At 40.9% G+C, this 13,347-nt stretch overlaps 1 protein-coding gene across 5 annotated transcripts in view; it reads right to left on the bottom strand.

The window, feature by feature from the left end:
- CCDC30 (coiled-coil domain containing 30) overlaps positions 1-13,347 on the bottom strand; it is a 502,866-nt gene that overhangs the window by 241,585 nt on the left and 247,934 nt on the right. For 4 of the 5 annotated variants that reach the window (XM_083162765.1, XM_083162761.1, XM_083162764.1 and 1 more), the window contains one exon: positions 6,528-6,604. In XM_083162765.1, coding sequence (XP_083018891.1) covers positions 6,528-6,604 — 77 coding nt within the window. The remainder of the gene's footprint in view (positions 1-6,527; positions 6,605-13,347) is intronic. The other variant, XM_083162762.1, reaches the window with a different exon arrangement.

Here is a 13,347-nt window from a genome sequence, read left to right as displayed (position 1 = left end):
TGAAGAGGCTCCGGGGGTCTCTCTGTGGACAGTCTGCTGCTTGTGGGCCCATGTAGTGTCCCTGTAAAGCCAGGGTCCGTGGGAGCTCACTGAAAGTGCTGCCTCCCGTGATGGCTGCCAGGCCACGCCCCCAACCTTCGATCTTTTTATTAAAAAACCAGCACCCCCATGCATGGGTAATGCTGTGGTTTTAGACAACCTGGCCACAGGTGCATCTACCAACGGAACCTTTTCCCATAGTTTCACATACTCTTCCGGCATGGGACTGGTAAACCGCTTATGCATAATTAGCCCCTTATCAGGTGTCTTCCATGCCTCCCCCAGAAGCTCCTTCATGTGCTCATTAGAGGGAATTATCACCGCATCTCTACGATGCTTCTTAAACACACCCTGTTGCTGCACTTTATCAACATCAGCAAGATTTAAAGCTTGTTTAACCGCCAATATCAGATCCTCAACCCCAGGGGTGGATGCCTCAAAATCCTCTCTGTGAACTCAAAACATGTCCTCAGGACATTCACCTTCTTCCTCCTCAGAGTTGAAGAACAGGTACTTGTGTATCTGTGGGGGCACCTGTAAGTAGGTTGCCTTGTCAAGCTGCAACCAAAAAAAATAAACTATCCAAGCATTTAAAGATCCAGGATTCCAATCAAGCATTTAACATCACGTGGAGGAATGCCACCTCTCTCCCTGCCTACATTAGGATCAAGTGAACCCCCTACTGCTTCAGATATTCCAGCATCTTGGAGGAACGCCACCCCCATTATTCAATTGGAGGAAGCATCTAAAGGGATGTCATTGTACCATATACCACTTGGATGAGGGACGTTGCACTAACTGAGTTGACAATATTATTATTCATTACCATTCTGGATGCTGCTATTTTCATACAATTCCTATGCTAATTTTTTAGCCTTTTTATTAACTAAATCTTGTTCTTTTAGTATATATGTATTAATAAATGCACACCATAACTTTTTATTAATTTAATACATTGTGTTACAGATTTTTATTCATTATCATCTGCATAGCGCAACCACCATCATATACCTATTTTTCCACCTTTCCTTCAGAATCAACATTAAGTGGAGGTGGGGTAGATAAAGGCTGTCTGGGAGAGGTACAGATGAAGCCGCTGCCATCCGTGGCCGGTGCCCGCCAGATCCCTTTCACTGGCGAGCGCCAGCAATAGGGACTGGGACACGCGTGCATCTCACACTCCCGCGCGTCCCAGTATCGCAGTGGCTGGGCAGCGTCTCCCTGCCAGTCTCCACTTCAGGGAGATGCTGCCCAGTTCGGGGGGTGTCAGGCGGCGAGGGGGACCCGCGGTGACGGCGGGGGGAGGCAGCGGGGACCAGTGTTCCCTCTAAGCTGTGCGCACGTGCGCGCGCACACAACTCGACGAGCATGCGCACAGACATTAGAACAGAGCGCACTAAGCAGCAGTGGTCCCTTTATGCAGTTGTGGACTCAATTAATGTGTGTTTCACCCATTAACTACATTGTGTGCTGTGTTTTGAATGTTTAAAATCATTTTGAAGTAAAGTTAACACAAATGCTGAACGTCATTTTCCAGTTATATATAAGTGACACACAAAATTTTTAATTTCCTTCCAAAGTTGCACAGCCAAAATCTTATGCCGCACACAGACTTCGTAAAATTAGAGGGAACATTGGCGGGGACCCCCACCAAGCTCCGTTGCCATGGGGCACGCAAGCGTCTCGTGTGCGCGCACCCCTGGCAGTAGCCGGCCGCTGGCGGGGGCTGGCGATAGAATCGCTATCCCCTGCAAAGATGTGGCCAGCTACATCTGTAAACTCAGGTACCTGAACAAACTGTTCCATAAAGGCACTCATTTTGTGCACACTCTGTGCAGTGTTTTGCACAGCCTGCAGTAATGCAGGGTCCCCCTGTGAGGGGGTGGGTGAACTCACAGACAACTGTGTGGAAGTGAAAAGCCTTGGAGACCTACTGAGATCGTCCCTCTGCCTATTAAGAGCCTGCAACACCCTACAACAGCAGAAATACACCTTTCTGACAGTGCAAAATGTCAGGCGCTGATACAGAATAATATAACCAGTGTACCATTCAGCCGCTGTTGCTATGGACCCTCAGTGGTGACCGGCGAAGCGCTGCTCAGAAGAAACCATCACAATGGTCTGCAGTGAGAAATCTCCTTCTCAGCTCCGCACAGTATGGGGAAAAGGGCGCCAGACCACAGTGAAGTAAGAGACCAAGTCCCTGCTTCAGCGGGGAGAGGAGCTCTTTTGGCGGCCTCACCCTTAAGCTGCTACCAGTTGTTGTACTTGGAAGTGCCCAACTATGCAGGGCTTCTGTAACAGGCTTCATTTCCCACATGGCGTTTGCCTGTAAACCCTTGAAAATGGCATCACCATCGCGGGGGGGTCCATCACCAATGATACCCCTCTAAGCAGGGAGCTGGATCAGGTCTCTCCACAGGGCCCAGGAGACCTCACCTTTAATCATAGGTCAGAGTGCTGTGCTGAGAGAAACATATCTATCTCTCAGCACACAGAAATCTGCACAGGACACGCTTCTGTCAGCCTCTGCTGTGCTCCTCAGTGTAAAGAAGTTTCCCCTGGAAGCTTCACACTGTAACCTGCACTAACTAGGTGAATATTAATAAAAAAACAAACCCCTAGCTAACTCTAAAAATGGATGCAGCTGGCAGCCCATAGCATAGCACTCCTGTGGGCACCTAAAACTGATATGCAGTAAGGAGGAGCCTGCCTCTTAAAGAAGTAGCATAGGTGCCTGGCTCCTGCGGCCCAACTACATCCCAAGGTTGAGCTGTGTCACCAGGATGGACGATAGAGAAATGACAGGTAGGAGTTGATTGGCCGGTGATAAAAAACAGACACTTTATTACTTCACCGAGCTTGATAAATCTACCCATGATTTTTCTAACCCAGCGTATAACTTGACAGTTAGGAGCTGATTGGCTGGTCATTATCACCGACCACTATCACTTTTACAGGCTAAATAAATCTGCCCCAAAGTTAATAATATAATAGAATCAAAACAGCGAAGGTTGTTATTCTGAATATCACTGTAAATAAGTAAATAGCTAGTTACCATAAACTCATCCAGGTTTTGTGTAGACAATGATGATCTATCCGCAATTGCCATATACAGTACCTGTCACTTATTAAACACTAAATGGTGTAACCCATAATAAATAAATTCAGTAACTACAACTTATTTAATGAAGAGAATTAACACATTTCAGAGGAGAAGTGGGATACAGTCACTAGGTTGACAAGCATGAAAATCGACAAGACTGAATGTCAACATGTGGTTAGGTCGACAGGGTCACATGAGGTTTTTCACTTTTTTTTATGAGCCGGCATGTGCCAACAGGCAGTACTGCATTTTATGCCCTACCATCCACTAGGGCGTGGTGGGAGAATAAAATAGTGTGCCGTAGCATGGCAAGAGCAGTGAGCGATGCAAAGGGACGCGGTACACTTTTTTAGTGTCCATGTTGACTGTGTCGACATTTGGGACAAAAAAAACCCCATGTCGACCTTTTGACCATCGACCTTCCCCATATCGACTAATGACCCTGTCGAACTAAGCCCCATGTCAACCTTCATGCATGTCAACCTACTTGCTTTCTATCCAATGAAAATGTTATTCCCAGTCAATAGGAAGTAAACAGCTTTAAAAATTAGCACTGTAAAGGCCCCCATACACTGGCCTGATTTTTCCTAAGGTCAAGTTGGACCAGTTTGCCTAGAGCCCCCCCGGCAGCTCCTCGATAGGCTCACATGCGATCTGGCACTTGATGTGCCATTTTTACATGCAATAAATCGCATGCAATTGATGTGGCTGCTGAATATTTTGAAAAAACTGGCCGGACATTGCTTGGCTGAGAGAATTCTCTCAACCAATCAGATGGAAGGCCGCTGATTGGCTGAACCAATCAATGTCCGGCCAGTGATTTCAAAATATTCAGTAGCCGCATGGCAAAATGCCGCTACATGCTCCAGCCTCCAAGCCACCGCTCGAACCCCGATGCCCGCCACTACTATGAGCAGCCTGTCCCCCCCGCCACAAGCTGGATCTGAGGGGACATCAAACTGAGCCGATTTGGGCCAATTTCGGCGTAATCATCCCAAAATGGCTCAGTGTATGGGAGCCTTAACTGTTCCTATTTAGAACTTCATATATTAATCAAATTGACAAAGCTCAAGATAGATTAGAATTTCTGATACTGAGGAATTTGCTAATGTTGTGTTTGTAATTCAGTGTCACAATTTTCACCCAAAATCCTAAATTTACTTTTAGTGAAATTATTATTAACTTTTTATTTATATAGTGCCACCAAGGTACACAGATCTTTGCAATGTTCACTCAGATGCTGTAATATCCAAAATTGTACTTGATTTTCTCCACTATTTTCCCCCAATCCATAGAGTTCCCTCCACATTAGAGATGGGCAAAACGGCTCATTAAGCTGAGCCGGGACCCGACGGACCTCTCAGTGGAAAGATACGTATCTTTTAGACGGATCCTTGACTCGCTTTTTAAAAAAGGGGGAATATACATGACGGAGTAAAAACACTGATCGATGGCTGGGTGCAGAATCGCCATCGATGGCAACAATCGATGGCGTCTGCACCGATGGCCATCCCTGGCAGCAGCAGCTAATCTTTCTATCACTTGTAGTCACAGCACTGTGCTCAGTTCTCCAGAGGTAGTACATCTCAGCTGCCACAGGTGGCAGCACTGAGATCAGGAAAATGCATTGTAAACTGAAACGGATCACCTTTTTGGGGTCGGCGGCTCATTCGTTCTTGGATGGGATCCGTTCAAAAGATCCGGTTCGTTCGCGAACGACCCATCTCTACTCCACATTCTTTAACGGTATGCAGTCATTAGATCTACAATGTCTAGGTCAACAGTCATAAAATCGACCACTATTGGCCAATAGTCAAAAGGTCGGCATGGTCAAAAGGTCGACATGAAGTTTAAAAAAATAATTAAGCCAACATGTGTAGACAGGCGGTATTTCATACCATAAGAAAGAAAGGAAAACTGCGCTATGAGGAACGAATTGCTAAACAACATTTTTAATAAAACATTTTAATAATAAAACCACGTTCACAAAATAAACATGCTAAAAATTGACATACAATAATATCTCTATAAAAATTAATTTCTAAAAAGGAGAAAGCGGTGCAATAAACGAAATGTGATAAATGTACTTTGATAAAGGAATAGCATCCCTCTTAACTTCCTTAGTACAGATCATGTTCCTATTGGGCTCAATGGAAATGAGAAGCTTGGTATGGACAGTTGTTATTTCACACTCACGCATGGCGGGGTAATTGTTGCTGTATGGCTTGCAGCAGATGGAGGGATCCCCTTTAGGAGTGACAATGGTAAGCTGTCCTTTAAGGTGGCTTCAATCCGGCCTTGGCAAGGGCAGTGTCCAAATAGAGTCCTGGTTCAGATTGCAATGGATGAATTTGTAATCCACAGTGCAAAACTTGGAAGATGATGTAAGAGGGGGTGCAGATATTTCATACCATACCATCCACTATGGTGTAGTGGGAGAATATAATGGTGTGCCGCAGTACACTTAGACAGTGTCCATATTGACCTATGTCGACATAGACACAAAAAAACATGACACACTCATGTCGCCCTTTTGAGCCTGTAGACCAGTGTTTTTCAACCACTGTGCCTTGAGCTGTTCTCAAGTGTGCCTCCAGATCTAGAGATGCCCAAACTAGTTTACAGCCACCACCATTTCAAGTCTTATTTACTGGGCTCTTCTTTTCATTTAAAGGGCCAATGTATTTTATTTGTGTTACCTGTGGGGACCAGTGTGATTGTTTTTTATATGGGGGGGCAATAGGCCTGTGTTTTGCCCTGTGGGGATCTCATGGTATGCCTTGGCAATTTTAAAATCTTATTTAGTGTGCCGCAAGGTAAAAAGGTTGAAAATCACTGCTGTAGACGTATAGTGGTCGACTTTATGACTGTAGACCTAGACATTGTGGAAGGAATATACCATAACTGTCTTTAACATTACTGTGCTGTACTACTTACTGCAACTTTAGCTTGCATGATTCAAGAAACTGGAAAGGTCATGGGAGATAGAGACAAGACAGCTGCCTCAATGGGCCGTATTCAATGCGGCTGGCGAGGGGGTTAAATGCTGTAAACAAGTGACCCTTGCAATTAAACTCCTGCACCGACCGCTCACCATATTCAATGTTCCCAGGGAATCCTTGCTGTCCTCTGACAGTAAGGATTCCCACAAACGGCGAGCATTGAATACTGCCCTTTGAATCATGGTGGATGAAAACTGAATGCCCTTCACCAAAATTACATTTACACCTGATTAGAGCAATCCTTTAAACATTGACAAATTTAAAAAATTTGTAAAACCCTTTCAAAACATTGTTATTTTTTAAACCCAGCCTGTCATTTGAAGCCAATTAGATGGCGTGTTATCACTAGACAATGTTACTAGTAGATAATTAATAATCACCTCATTGCATCCTTTTCATTTTCTAGATCCTTTACTTTTTCTTCCAACTGCTGACAGGCCTCATTGGGGGATTTCTGCTGAGAGAAAAATTGAAAGCTATTACAGTGCATCTGGAAAGTATTCACAGCACTTTACTTTTTCCACGTTTTGTTAGGTTACAGCTATATTCCAAAATGGAATAAGTAAACTCTCTCCTTAAAAGTATACACACAATACCCTATAATGGCAACATGAAAAAAAAAAAAACACACACTAAGAAATTACATGTACATAAGTATTCACAGCCTTTGCCATGAAGCTCAAAATTGATCTCAGGTGCATCCTGTTTCCACTGATCATCCTTAAGATGTTCCTACAGCTTAATTGGAGTCCACCTGTGGCAAATTCTGTCAAAACTACGATATTCCTCTGTGGAGAGGAATCTCTGCAGCAAACCACCAATCAGACCTGTATGGAGGAGTGGGCAGTTGTAAGCCACTCCTTTGTAAAAAGCACATGGCAGCCTGCCTGGAGTTTGCCAAAATGCACTGGAAGGACTCTCAAATCATGAGAAACAAAATTCTCTGATCTGATGAAACAATGATTGAACTATTTTGTGTGAATGCCAGGTGTCATGTTTGGAAATAAACAGGTACCGCTCATCACCAGGCCAATCCAACCCTACAGTGAAGCATGGTGGTGGCAATCATGATGTGGTGATGTTTTTCAGCGGCAGGAACTAGGAGACTAGTCAGGATAGAGGTAAAGAGACATGCTGGATGAAAAGCCGATCCAGAGCACTCAACCTCAGACTGGGGCGACGGTTCATCTTGCAGCAGGTCATTGACCCAAAGTACACAAAGATATCAAAGGAGTGGCCCAGCCACAGCCCAGACTTGAATCCAATTAAACATCTCTAGAGAGATCGGACATTGGCTGTGTACCAATGCTTCCCATTCAACCTGATGGAGCTTGATAGGTGCTGCAAAGAGGAATGGGTGAAAATGTACAAAAATACTGTAGGTGGGCCAAGCTTGTGGAATTATATTCAAAAAGACTTGACGTTGTAATTACTGCCAAAGATGCATCAACAAAGTATTGAGAAAAGGCTGTGAATATTTTCTAGATGTGATTTCTTTTTTTTTTTAAATTTGCAATAAATACATTTGCAAAAAACTTTTTTCAAATTGAGTGTAGAATTTTGAGGAAAAAAAAAAGAATTTATTCCATTTGGTATAAGACATTCAAATGTATCACAAACTAGTGGAGATCATGTTTAATTTAAAACATTGTTTAAAAAACAAATTAGAAATGTAGGAATTTCCCATATTGATAATATTTAAGAGAATATTTTATTATGCTTTCGTCTCTGTCTGCTGTAACAGTTTTTATGATGACAACCCAGCTGACATCGTGGATTATTCTGGTTCACTCGTAAAAGCACAATCACTCTCTTATGGACAAATCCATGTGCACTGCAGGTGGGGCAGATGTAATTTGTGCAGAGAGAATTAGATTTGGATGTGTTATTTTGTTTCTGTGCAGGGTAAATATTGGCTGCTTTATTTTACACTGCAGTATAGATCTCACATTGAAGTAAAACCCAACCCAAATCTAAGGCTGTCTGCACGTGTTACATCTGCCCCACCTGCAGTGCACATGGTTTTGTCCATTAGAGAGTGATTGTGCTTTTGCGAGTGAACCAGAAAACCCCCCATCATTTCTGGGATTCACTCATTAACAGGTAACGAGTGTTGACGAGGACAAGTAGATCACTGGGCCATGCAGATTGAGTTACAATAACTTAGATAATAAACTAGAATCTTTAAAAGGAGGGTGTTGCTTAAAATCATTTTCTTCCTCTTATAACCATGGTTACCTGGAAGGAAACATTACTTTGCACAAAAAGGGCTTCACAAGCAATAATATTGCTGCTGTTAAGACCTCAATAATCCATTTACTGAATCCTCAAGAACTTCAAGGAGAGAGGTTCATTAGTTGTGAAGAAGGCTTCAGGGTGCCCAAGAACATCCAGCAAGCACTAGGATATCTCCTACATTTGATTTAGCAGCGCCACCAGTACTATTACTTCTTTACACACAATCAAAGATAGACGTAACTGACCTCACTTTCAAGCATATAGCAGTGTCTTTTATAACCCGTGGCAAAGCTTCTGGAACATGAACTGATGATATGATTCCTCGACCCTCAATTTGAGGTGAGAGAGGTATGCAGTAATAAGGCAGATAAAAAATTGGAGATTCGTTCCCTTCACAAAAAATATATTTATTTACTAATATTATGAAAGAGATATCACTGTCATAAAATATTTTCTTTATATGTTTTTTCCACATTTGTGAACAGAGTTTAAAAGCCAGAAACACCATTCCTTCACAATAAAGAATCTTTATTGAAAAGATCATCACCGTACCCTTTGAATATTGCAGGACCAATTACACATCATCATCCATTGAAATAAGAACATTTAGCATATACCAACGTATTCACCTTGAGGATCAGAGGGACTAATTGTATTTTATATTTTTTTACCTTTTATTGTTCACTGCACCATGGTTTGTGTTATCATCCACCCAGGGTTAAAGTGAGGGGAAAAGGGGCGGACCTCTAATGGTGAGGTGGAACATTTTAACCTCCACTTTGGCTCTGCAGAGTCATTCTCACAGAAAAGCATCTAGTTTGCTGGGGGATAGCAGAAACCCTACCACTGGCCCTGTCTCTGCCTAATGGGGGGAGGGGAGGGGGGTAATTAGGCAATATTGAGAAATTAGTTCCCCCACTTCTGCATGACCACTTTGAGCTCTACATCCACCCCTTACTAAACAAAATTTCAAGCATTGTTTAGGCAAGAATGGGTGGCCATCAGTCAGTATGTGGCCCAGTTGACTGATATCATGCCAAAGCAAACACTGCAAATAATGGACTCTTTGCATAAACATAATGTAACTGTCAATAAAAGCCTTAGACACGTATGAATTGCTTGTAATTCTACTTCAGTATACCTTAGTAACATCTGACAAAAAATGTCTAAAAACACTGTTACTACTTGTGTCATTCTCAAAACTTTTGGAAAGTGAAGGTGCTACTACAGTACATACTATAAATATGATTAGTCGGGTGAATATAACTTAGTGTTCATTCTAGCACTCGCCATCTTTGAAAACCCATGCAGTTCCTGTTCCCTGCCTGGGGTGTCGCTGTCTGCTGCGGTGTTTCTAGCACAGGTCTGGTTTGCATATCAGTGCTGATATACAGACCACACTGTGCTAGAAGCACTACAACAGACAGCGACACCCCAGGAAGGGAAGAGGAACTGCATGGTTTTTCAAAGATGGTGAGTGCTAGAATAAACATTATAACATCAGACCTAAAACAAATTCTAACAAAAGGTCTGTGAAAGGTTTTCGCCTTTAGCAAGAGTACGGATCGACAGAAAAAAAGTCTACCAACATATGGAAACTGGAAGTTGTTTATTTTCAAGATATAGACTACACAAATCGGGCGCGATATTGTTAATATCCTATTAGGACTCCACTATTCTTTAACTAGACCAAATAGCATTGGTTACATATAAATTATTATGGCTGCTCCCAAAGGCAATTCTGGGGATTGCTGTTTAAAGATACAAAAATTAATTGAATCATAGGAAGGAAATTAGTTAGTTTTATATAAACACTAAGATTAATCTAATTCAAAAGAGAGCGCCACACACCTGAACATATCTCTTAGAAAATTCATATAAAATTTATTTATAATAAAAAAGAAAAATACATTGAAAACACAAATAAAATCACAAAATAAAATATCACAGATATAAATAACACAATTGGGAATACAATAAAAATAATTATTAACCACTTAATCATAGGTTACTAGTAAACCCAGCTCTTAAACAATTCCCTGCATATGGAAAATAAAATATCCATCAAATGTAATTTCCAAGGAAATATATATGTAGGTGGAGCCAATTAAGAAGGTGATCCTTTAGAATCTTGGAAAACTTTTCTTTTATTTGAGGAAGATGTGCACATCTAAAAAGTTTTAATAAACCATTCTTTATTATCAAAGGGTTTCTCAGGAGGAAAAAGTTGCGCTATTGTATACACTTTGAGACCAGTACCTCTCTGATGTAACGGTACTTGAATACAGTCCCTGCGGTAGCCTTCTGTGTCGAGGCGCTTCCACCCGCTCGGCTCCAGCTATAGTCAGCGAGCCGGTGATGTATTTGGCATAGCGGGGAGCACCTTCACTGACCTTAGATTTTGTATCGGTCCACAGTGTCCGGCTTTCCGAATAGGCAGGTAGTTGTAAATCAGCTGTAATTGCCGCTTTGGAAAATGTCTCGCTCACTGTATTGCGCCGTCTCCTGAAGTGTAGAAAGGGTATCAGCAGGTAAGAGGGGGTTTTAGAAGTAGTAGATAACGATCCTTGACGCGTTTCTCCGCTGAAATATAGTGGCGGTTTCTTCAGAAGGAGCATAGTAGCTGGAGAAAGGTCTCCAGTATTTAAAAGGCTAAGTAGCCAATCATACTTCTTAGTGGTGGAAAGTCAATTAATGGGTTCAGGTGTGTATTTAACTCATCAAGAGCTACAGGTGTTTATCATGGAGCACGGGTGTATATCTTTAGTTAACAGATAAATTTCTATCCTAAACAACCCTATTGCAGCTCAGGATAGAATAATAAATAAATACAATAACAGAAAATACAAAAATATATATATAAAAGTCACATTGACAAGGAATGGCATCGCTACGTATATCAATCAAAAAAAAAAAAGATAAAACAAAATACAAAGAAAAAATCCTTCGAGGAGGATAAGTATCATAGAATTGACTAATTCAACAGTCATATGGAGCCGTGGCTCCACTGGTAAGGTGTCCAGTCCATACAACTGTCAAAAACCTCAGCATCATGAGTTCAAGTCCATGCAGAGACCAGAATGTGAGTCAAAAATATTTGACTTCGTATTTTTCTCCTCCAATATTAAATTGTTATTTTGGTCTCTCTAATTGAAGTGCATGAGATTAATTGTGTTTTAATCCACACATATATCATATGTACAATATTATACATATGTATAACATATCATTATTTAATTTTAATTTTGATTAACTATTAATCCCGGCCTCCTCAAAAGATTTACAAAAAAACTTTATCAGATATATATATTTTCAAAAATATGATGAGACACTGTTGATGAGGACATCATAAAAAATCTAACCGTATCATATGATCCTATTGTCAGGGTAATCAAATAAACAGTTGATCATATCTTGATGTAAAATTATTATGCAAGGATCAACATTTAACAAAAGTGTATATAGATAAATAAGTCACTGAAAAGTGATAGTGAATACAAAAATTCAGCAGAAGAGAGAAATTCTTTAGTGAACATTATTCAATTCAATGCATTCGTTGAGACCTGCAGGGTGCAACGTATTTAGAGCAAATATCCAATAGGCTTCTTTTTTACAAAGATGAATAAATCTATCGCCTCCTCTCGGGGTAGTTTGAATACTCTCTATCCCTTGTACTTTTAAACACTCTACGTCCCCATGATGTTTATTCTTCACATGTCTAGACAGACTATGTGTCAAGACACCTTTCATTGTGTTCCTCCTATGTTCCAGGAACCTACAGTAGTATTCAAGGGACGAGTTGTCCGACCGACATATTGTGCTCCACAGATACAGGTAACTAGATAGATAACAAAAGTTGAAGAACAATCTATGTGGTTATTGATGGCATAAGTTATACCTGTAGCTGTGGACACAAAATGAGTCCCAATTTTCAAAAATGTACATGTGATACATTTGGGTCTTGAACAATGATAGCAACCTTTATTTCTCTTAGAAAGAGAACTTGTATTGTTCACAGAACTCTCATTTGAGAAATGACTCGGGGCAAGGGAATTTTTTAAAGTAATATTCTTTCTAAAGACAATTTTAGGATATTCTTCTAGTGTATTTTTCAAAAATTTATCTTTTTTAAGAATTTCGTGATTCTTTGTAACAATATTCCTCAGTTGTCTGGAGTGAGTATTAAACTTTGAAACAAATATGGGCGTGGAACTATCCGTAAAGACTAGATTCTTCGATTCACTTTTGTCTCTTGTTCTACTCAAGATGGAAGCCTGTGTTTGAGCCAAAGCTCCTTCACGGGCTTCCATTAGGAGTTCATTAAAATTGTCTTTAGAAAGAATATTACTTTAAAAAATTCCCTTGCCCCGAGTCATTTCTCAAATGAGAGTTCTGTGAACAATACAAGTTCTCTTTCTAAGAGAAATAAAGGTTGCTATCATTGTTCAAGACCCAAATGTATCACATGTAAATTTTTGAAAATTGGGACTCATTTTGTGTCCACAGCTACAGGTATAACTTATGCCATCAATAACCACATAGATTGTTCTTCAACTTTTGTTATCTATCTAGTTACCTGTATCTGTGGAGCACAATATGTCGGTCGGACAACTCGTCCCTTGAATACTAGGTTCCTGGAACATAGGAGGAACACAATGAAAGGTGTCTTGACACATAGTCTGTCTAGACATGTGAAGAATAAACATCATGGGGACGTAGAGTGTTTAAAAGTACAAGGAATAGAGAGTATTCAAACTACCCCGAGAGGAGGCGATAGATTTAATCATCTTTGTAAAAAAGAAGCCTATTGGATATTTGCTCTAAATACGTTGCACCCTGCAGGTCTCAACGAATGCATTGAATTGAATAATGTTCACTAAAGAATTTCTCTCTTCTGCTGAATTTTTGTATTCACTATCACTTTTCAGTGACTTATTTATCTATATACACTTTTGTTAAATG

Source organism: Crinia signifera, chromosome 19 (assembly GCF_055691185.1).
Source record: "Crinia signifera chromosome 19, ASM5569118v1, whole genome shotgun sequence".
In the NCBI taxonomy this organism is placed as follows: Eukaryota; Metazoa; Chordata; class Amphibia; order Anura; family Myobatrachidae; genus Crinia; species Crinia signifera.
This window is presented reverse-complemented; position numbering and strand designations above follow the sequence as displayed.